Source organism: Zingiber officinale, chromosome 8B (assembly GCF_018446385.1).
Source record: "Zingiber officinale cultivar Zhangliang chromosome 8B, Zo_v1.1, whole genome shotgun sequence".
Taxonomy (NCBI): Eukaryota; Viridiplantae; Streptophyta; class Magnoliopsida; order Zingiberales; family Zingiberaceae; genus Zingiber; species Zingiber officinale.
The window spans coordinates 103,043,294-103,051,642 of NC_056001.1; the positions used below are offsets into that span (position 1 = coordinate 103,043,294).

Genomic DNA, 8,349 nt, shown 5'->3' on the forward strand with positions numbered 1-8,349 from the left:
TTTTCTCTCTCTTCATCCTCTCCCATCATACTTTCTCTCACATCATATTTTCTCTCTCATCTTCTCTCATCATGCTCTCTCCTATCACACTCTCTTTTCTCATTTTCTCTCATCACACTTTCTCTCTCTTCATTTTTTCTCATCACACTTTCCATCTCATCATACCTTCTCTCTCATCATTCTCTTTCATCATATTTTCCTCTCACATTTATCTTTCTCTCACATATAATTTTTTCTCTTATTTTCCTTTAAGGGTAAAAAGGAAATTTTTGATTTATTCCGATAGAAAATATACAACTAACCAAACATTATTTTTAAGAGTGATATCCATGCTCATACCCATTTTCATTCCACAATACAATGATTCATATTCGGATTCCTTTTCTTAGGAAAGAACCAAACACCACCTGAAACTTGAAAAAAAAAATATACAAATATATTTGAAAAGCACGCAAAAAAAAAAACTAAAATGATTCCATAACACGATATTTTCCTCAAAACATAATGTCTTTCAGCTGAATTTCTAAAATCAACTCTATCTATCCATCATTGAAACATCATAGACTGGCACATTAAACCGTTTTCTTTAGTCTCACAGCTGACTGTTTGTTTGCCTCTCGTTCTTGGAGCACTGATCTGACTGTTAGCTGGAGTGCCATATTACACACTACGGAGGGTTAGGTTAGTTGGTGATTTCCCGTGTGTGGCAATGGATTCTCCCCCACCACCACCACCATTTTCTCATCCTGAGGTGCCACTGCTTCCTCCGGCACCTGCACCGTCCCCCCATGGCTTACTGGATTCATGGTGAGTGTGTCCTTTGAGGTGCAGCCTTGGGCCTGTGCCATGTAAAATTTGATTTGATCTTCTGCCAAATATGCAGCTTGTGGTGTCTCTGCTGCTGTGGAATGTTCAGAAGATGCTGCCCGCCATTGTTTGAACCGGATTCTTCCCCTGTTTGACCTCATGATGTGAGGAAACAGACGATGTTGCTACAGCAGCATGAGGCTGCAGTATGTTAGTTTGTAAGCTAAAGACCCACTGTTTCGTGTTCAATGACACAATTTATAAACCCATGTATGGAAATCCTTCTAATGGCCCTCCAATATTGTTATTTCTTTCATTGGTTTTTGATGGAAAACTTCTAAATTTGATCATCGTGAGGACTGGACCAGAATGAGGATTTATACTATTCTGTCAGCGTCTCCACAATTGTTTGTTATACAATTCATAGGTAGCCATGGATGCATTTGAGTCTGAGTCTTGACCATGATTTGCTGTGCCTTGGATTTCTGATTCAATTTTCTAAATTTTGAAAGCTCTTCTGCCACCTCTTTTGTCGTAAGCCTTTCTTCTCCTAAGAACACTAAGATACTGCACAACTAACTTGGCAAACTCTTGAAGTTGTGCTTCTGCATCTTTTCTGACTTGATGAGCGAAAAACTCAGCAACTCTACCCTCCTTCATTGCCACTATGAAGCTCAAAGAAAGACTTCTCTCTGCTCCAGACTCTTCAAGATAGATCACTTTCTTCCCTTCCAGAAGAACCACCCAGAACTATAAACATCATCCTTGTCAATTAATTGACATGTTCATAGCTATTCAGGGTCTAGGAAGCCAAAAATCCCTTCTACCAATGTGGCAAACTGAGTCTCATTCGTCAGTACTTTGTTAGAAAATTTCACATCACCATGAATTATCCAAGGAGAGCGAACAATTGCAATTAGGCAAGTGCTTCTGCAGACTCCAGTGCAATCTTTAGACAAGTTTCTAGTGAAGTGGTTGATTTCTGCTACTTTCATGAATAAACTGAAATAAGGTTCCACTGGGGATGAACTCTAAGACCAGCATTGGTGTTCCACTTCCAGGCAACAGTCCAAAAGCTTTACTATGATCATAGGTCTCTTTATTTCCACAGTCCAATTATCGTTCAGGATTCCTTTGTATACCGTTCAATGACCACCAGCCTCAATAATGTGATTCTTGTTGAACTTGTTTGTTGCTTGACCTAGTTCTTCTCTAGTAAAAATTTCTAATCAAATACCTTGTTGCAATTTCATTTCTTCAAGTAAGCAAGTGTCCGCCATTTTGCTTGAAAAATACGTCTTTGATTCTTTGGATTTTTTCCTCTTTCATGCATGATGTTAATAATAAAACCAAACAGTAGGACAAGGCAAAAGCTGACTCCTACAAAAAGAGAATAACAAGAATTTGTTAAAGCCAATGACAGATGCAAACACCTCAAGTTCTAGTGCTAATCTTCTTTTATCACGTCAATAGGTTAATTGCTTCTTGATTTGATACGCTTTGCAGCTCATAATTTGACTCTGGCAGTCTAATGGTGATCATATTAAGCAGGTTTGAATCTTTTTCATACCTTTAGGGGGGTGGGAACAATCAACAACTGCACATAAAACAATTTGCCAGATGAAACATTACTAGATATGATAATTGCAACCACATATAAAAATGAAATTACTTCTATATATAAATTTCTAGTTTGAGCATCTAATCCTAATATAACATCGTCTAGCAAGACAACTATACACAATTGACATTCAAGTGGCACAAATATGGTGCAAAGCTACTGTAAGAGTTGCAGTCAACCGACTTCATGGTGAAAATATAACAAAATGAAAATGTCTCAAGTAACCTTTCCTTGCATTTTTGTTTTCGCTTTTATTGGCAATATAAATTTAAGTTAAAACAGCAATGAATCCAAGTTATTGGAATTTATAATGAAATTTGAGGGTGTTGAGGTATCCTTCTAAAAAACGATGACTTCTTTGAGTGACATGATGCTTGATGGAAAAATCCGAGTAGCCAAAGAGTAATGACAGAATAACGTGTCGGAATGCTAACCTGTGATCTGCGAATCATATAATGTCGAGTCAGCAGAATTGCAAATCAAGTGAGTTTGAGTTGACAAGCTACCACCCAGGACAACTAGAGTTGACAAAATAAAAGATTAAATTAGTAAAGCGGATAGCCATGTCGGCTATGTTGAAGGTTAGGTCAGAAAGATGTATAAAGCTAAGGTGACAACAGAACTATTTAAAATATTGAGAGAGCAACTGAAAAGGTCGATCTAAGAATTCTAAAGTCAAGGTCAGTTAAATTCAAAGAACAATTTGATGTCTCATTGTGCACTGTATAAGGCCCCAAACCCCCAAATACATGAGATATTTCTAGAAGTGAAGATTGCAGTCATTTGGCTCCATAGCTTCTGCATACCTTATTAGAGTTCAGTTATAAAGTAATAATATTTGCACATATATTGTGTTGAGACTTTAACACATGCATCCGTGCTAATAGAGAAGTGTGTTTGACGATGTAGGTGGCAGCTGTTCTATTGGAGAAAGACGTGAATCTATGCATATCAGAAAATGTAACCCAGAAGAAAAACCAGAATCAGATAGATAGAACTCATCAGGTATTTTAAGTTGGTTGAATTTGTTTGTACTCTCTTCATCTATGAACCCTTTGTTATAATGCTTGCCTCCCTCATCTGTACCATCCCTAAGAAATTCCACATAAATCTTGGTGTTGTATCCACATGTTAACTACTTTTATCTATTTTGTGCATATTTAATGTAATATAAAGATAACTGCAAAGTGGGTGCCCAGCTAAAATAATAACAGTTGCATTAGACCTAGATAATCAACATTGAAATAGTTTGAACCTATGAACAAATCTCTACCAGTGATATATCCTTTCTTGTAAAGGTCAATGGAGAAATAATGTAGAATTAGGCACACACAGCTTGATGACGACGACATAATGCAGTCTAAACGAATTCTATGTTTAGTCATCTTAATCTACACATTGTCATTCGAGCTATAACAAGCATCTGACCTCAAATTAAAGGGAAGAAATTACCAATAAGCAACTTCATTGCCAAGGAAAGGCTCTCGCGATAGCAAACCCCATCAGTGAAAGGATCTCCCTGCTTCCCTGGTGAGCAAACACAGCTGTATCCCCCTGATTTGTTTGTACATACTCCAAAGCATGGACAATCCTCTTTGTCTTTGCACTCATCAAGGTCAAGTTTAGAATTTTGACAAATACCTCAAGTTATGAGAGACAAATCAAACAATATAGACCTTGGCATCCATGACTGAAGTAGTACCTCCCCTGACAATCAGTGGAGAAGTTGCAGAGGCAACCTGGGTCACTGATGGAGTCCACACACTCCTCCGATCGACCAGCCCAGCATGAGCTGAGCACGCACGCCCGGAGTTCGAATGAGATCGTTTGAAGTAACGCAGGAGGCGCTGAACTCGAATCACTCGTCGACGAGGGCGGTCTGATATCCACCGCCGCTCCTTGAGGCCCTCCATGTAGGCGAAGGTGTCGCGCCCGATGTTGGTGAGGCGGTTTCCGGCATCTGTTGGTTGCAGATGCGTGCCTAGCTGGAAGCTAGGGTTACGTCGATTACCTCGGCAGCTGCGAGGAAAGGCTTGTAGGCGACGAAGCCGTCGCCTTCGTCGGCGGAATCCGCCCTAGCAATTGGGGCCGACGCCGAAGGAGTAGCGAATGCGGACTTCGCCGCAGGTGGTCGGGCAGCCAGGCAAGGAGGAGGAATCGCCGGCGGAGAATGATTCGATCGACGGATCTACGAGATCGATCGCTTCTAAAGAGCTAAACCTCCCCGAACCAAAACGACGATGTGTATTTCAATTTATTCATTTTATTTCAATTTAAATAGTAAATAAAAATACTAAATTAAATAAGAATTCTTAATTAAAAAAAAGGCAGATAATCATGAATTAAACCAAACCTACGCGCTAACAATTATTACACCAAATCTACAGTTCGTGCTTCCGTTACACAGTCAGAATTCCTCCTTCCCCAGCTCGAGCTCCGTTCTCCATCGTCCCCCACTCCAACAGCAATCCAAGCCACTCCTCCTCCCCCCACCTCGAGCTCGTCGGCGTTCCCTCCGTGGCCGACTCCCCTCCTTGATCTCTTTCCCCTTTCCTCTTCTCGAAAACTCTGCACAGGACCCAGTCCTCCTGCCACATGATGAACTGATCGTTCAGCAACCGATCGCAAGCACATGTTTCCACTGGCGTAATGCAGCGTACCTTTGGTGCAGATCGAGGCGTCTCCAGTCTGAATTCATGCATCACCCAATTCGTCTTCGCCCCGTTGGGGGCTCTTCCTCTGTAGAACACCAGCGTCTTCCTCATCCCCACCGCGGCGCCCGTCGCCGGGTCGCTGACCGCTCGGTCCTTCCCGGTGGCTTTCCAGTAGCCCGACTTGGTCGCGCGGTTCGTTCGCGATCCGGTCGCGTACTTGCGGTCGCGGAAGCTGAAGAAGTACCACTCGTCGGCGCCCAGCTTAGCCGCATCTGCACAAGCCCGTCAGTGGACAATAACGAAGAAAAACGAAAAAGGCGCGATTTTGATCGGCTGACCTGGGAGTTCCCACGGTTCTTGAACGTGCAGGTCGACCTCCACCATGGTCCTTTCCTGGTCGCTGACCTTCCTGGAGAGGTAGTGGCACACCAGCTCGTGGTCGTTCGGGTGGAACCTGAACCCCGGCGGCAGAGTGAACCCGATCTCTCTCAGCTCCATTTCTCGAAAGCTACTGCAAATCAACCAAAGGAGCAGGGGATCTACAGCTGAGTGAATTGAATTCTCGAGATATATATATATAAAGGCAGAGAGGTATGATGATGGGCAGGAAGCGTGTGGAGGCGTCGCAATCGCAGATAAGGGATTTGATGAATGCTTCTGGAGCTGGGGAACTGGAGAAGACCGCAGCGACAAGAAAGCTCGTGTCATGTTTACACAGGGAATGATTTCAGGGTCGTTGCGTACGAGGGAATGAGTGTGGATTTGGATGAGGTGGGACTCGGTTTCCTTGAGAGGAGGAGGAGGAGGAGGAGACGATGGCCCGTCCAATAATTGAGGAGAATTATGGGCGCCGCGTTGCGTACTGATTCTTCTTGGTTCTTGTTCTTGCCCTGCGAGGAGATGCATGGGAGTGGATGCATATGATTGATCTGATCCGGACAAGGCAGGGCTTGCTTGGCTCTGAGAACAATAAGCCAATGGGCTAATTATTTCATTAAGAAACACATGTTCTTGGTTTTGAGGTGACAGCCAGCTCCTTGAACCTGGTCACTCGGTACTCGATCCTTTTCAGTGAAAGGAAAGATAGAAAGCTGATGGCAGTTGGGATGTGTATATGTCTATCTCAATATCAAAATTAGATATCTCCTCGTCCTCCACCGTCCAAGGCTTAGAATCCTCGATTCTACGGTTCTGAATTATCTATTCGCGAGATTTTGAAATGTCGACCCTTAACTGATTATAGTTCAGTATTCGAAACTGATTTCCTATTACTATTATTATTTTAAAAAATATTTAAAAATTATAAATTATAAAAAAAGGGCAGAAAGTCTGTCTATCCTCTCACGAGTTTGTATTGAATTTGACTATTCTGAAAATGTCGACTCTAAATTGATTACGTTTCACGATCTGAAATCATTGACTCATGATTCGATTCAAGATTCATAAGCAGTCGGAAGACGATTTCAAAATTATTATTATTATTATTTAAAAATTATATATTTATAAAAAAAAATAATGGACGAGAAGTCTGTTAACCATGAGCACACTGTTTAATCAAAATTTGAATGTTGAATATACCTCTAGTCAGTCATCGTCCGCCGACCGCTCGTCGCCTGCCGACCGCTTGTCGCTCATCGCCAGCCGCCGCCACCGACCATTGCCATCGACCGTCGCCGTCGGCCTTCGACCGTCACCGTCGGCCGCCACCGCCGACCACCGTCGTCGGCCACCACCGTCGACCACCGTTGTCGGCCGCCGCCACTGACCGTCATCATCGGCCGTCGTCGTCGTCATCGACCGTCGCCGTAGACCGCCGTCACCGACCGTCGCCCGCCGTCGTCGACCGTCGCCGATCGTCGCCCCCCGTCACCAGCCGCTGTCGCCAGTCGTCGGCCGTCGCCGTCGGTCGTCGATCACCGTCGGTCGTCGACCGTCGTCGTCGCCGATCGTCGACAGCCATCGCCGCCGGTCGTTGACGGCCGCAAACTCCGACAGAAGTGCGACGATCGTCGATAGAAATCGTAGGATATTTTTGTCATTTTATAATAATACGAATTACATTTCTTATAAAAAATAATGGATATCAAACAAAACAAATATAATCACCCTTGTAATCAAATATTACACTCAATCAAGCGTAGTCAAAATAAGATCATTAAATAATTAAGAGAGTTAAATATGATTAATAAATTTAATAAGTTAATGCATAATAGTCTCATATCAAATAATTCACGGTGTTATGGATATATTTACTTTCCAAAATTTCAAGATTTCACATAGCAATCATCTTCGAATTCTTCTAATAATTAGGAATCATATTTAATCCCATAAATCAATAACTTGCAAGCCATAGACACTTATCATTGTTTCCATATAATATTGTATCAACAACACATTATAGTATCGGCCAAAAATAAATACAATTTACACAAGTAAAAAAATTGTTCTCCTAATCTCTTTTCCTTTGTCAACAAAGTGCCTTTTTTTTTAACTTACCAAATTCCAGCAATCCTATAGCCGAAAATCTACATCTAACAACAACTCCTACCATAACGTTGTTCACTATCATAACATCGACAAAACTAAACCAGAAAAATTATATTATCTCGAAATCCCAGTACTACATGTGCTAAAAGGTCATTACCTATTTCAGTTCATTTGTGAGGAATATGCAATCCCAGCCAAGACAATAATAACTTGGAATGAAGCCGGTGTAGAGGAGATCATAGTGCTGGACATCCAGTACTAGTGTAACGTCCTTAGTTTTTTTTTACAATTCATAAATGTAACTGCGGATGTCACTTGCTCATACTTACATAGTAGTTTCTTAGTTCAAATAAAATTACATAGACGGAAAAATAACATAGCTAAATGCGGAAATTAAACTGGAAGGCATTCGGATTGTACTGTCATTGTTCCGAACTAGCTCATTAGTCAACGTCTCCTGTCTCATTTGTTCCATTGTCTGAAAAAAAAAGTTAAAATATATGAATCGAGAGACTCAACATATTCAAAACCATGTCATGAAATAGTTAGCACATATAATCTAGTGTACTAAGGGAAACCACGTTCTAGGTAATTAGAGACCTTCCTACTAACATACTACGAACATACGCATAGACATCGACATAAGCATGAGGTCATAAATATAAGTATACAAACAGACATAATCATAAGCATGTACATCAACATAACGTAAGCATAAACATAAGCATACTAATAGACATAATCATGAGCATATATATAAGCATAACATAAGCATACGAA

The 8,349-nt window shown here is 41.5% G+C and overlaps 1 protein-coding gene across 6 annotated transcripts; it reads right to left on the bottom strand.

The window, feature by feature from the left end:
* Positions 1 to 453: 453 nt before the first annotated feature.
* On the bottom strand, positions 454 to 6,031 carry LOC122016187. Of its 6 annotated transcripts, none has more exons than XM_042573418.1 (6): positions 5,421 to 6,031; positions 5,089 to 5,354; positions 4,131 to 5,016; positions 3,881 to 4,027; positions 2,863 to 2,946; positions 454 to 2,187 (listed from the first exon to the last, which is right to left on the bottom strand). In XM_042573418.1, the coding sequence occupies exons 1-3, from the start codon at positions 5,986 to 5,988 to the stop codon at positions 4,828 to 4,830; spliced, it is 1,023 nt and encodes a 340-aa protein (XP_042429352.1). In that variant the 5' UTR covers positions 5,989 to 6,031; the 3' UTR covers positions 454 to 2,187; positions 2,863 to 2,946; positions 3,881 to 4,027; positions 4,131 to 4,827. The 6 variants fall into 6 exon arrangements, with proteins under 6 accessions (XP_042429352.1, XP_042429351.1, XP_042429354.1 ...); XM_042573417.1 differs by having other exon boundaries at positions 4,105 to 5,016; XM_042573420.1 differs by adding an exon at positions 2,378 to 2,404 and having other exon boundaries at positions 3,881 to 5,016.
* Positions 6,032 to 8,349: the final 2,318 nt, after the last annotated feature.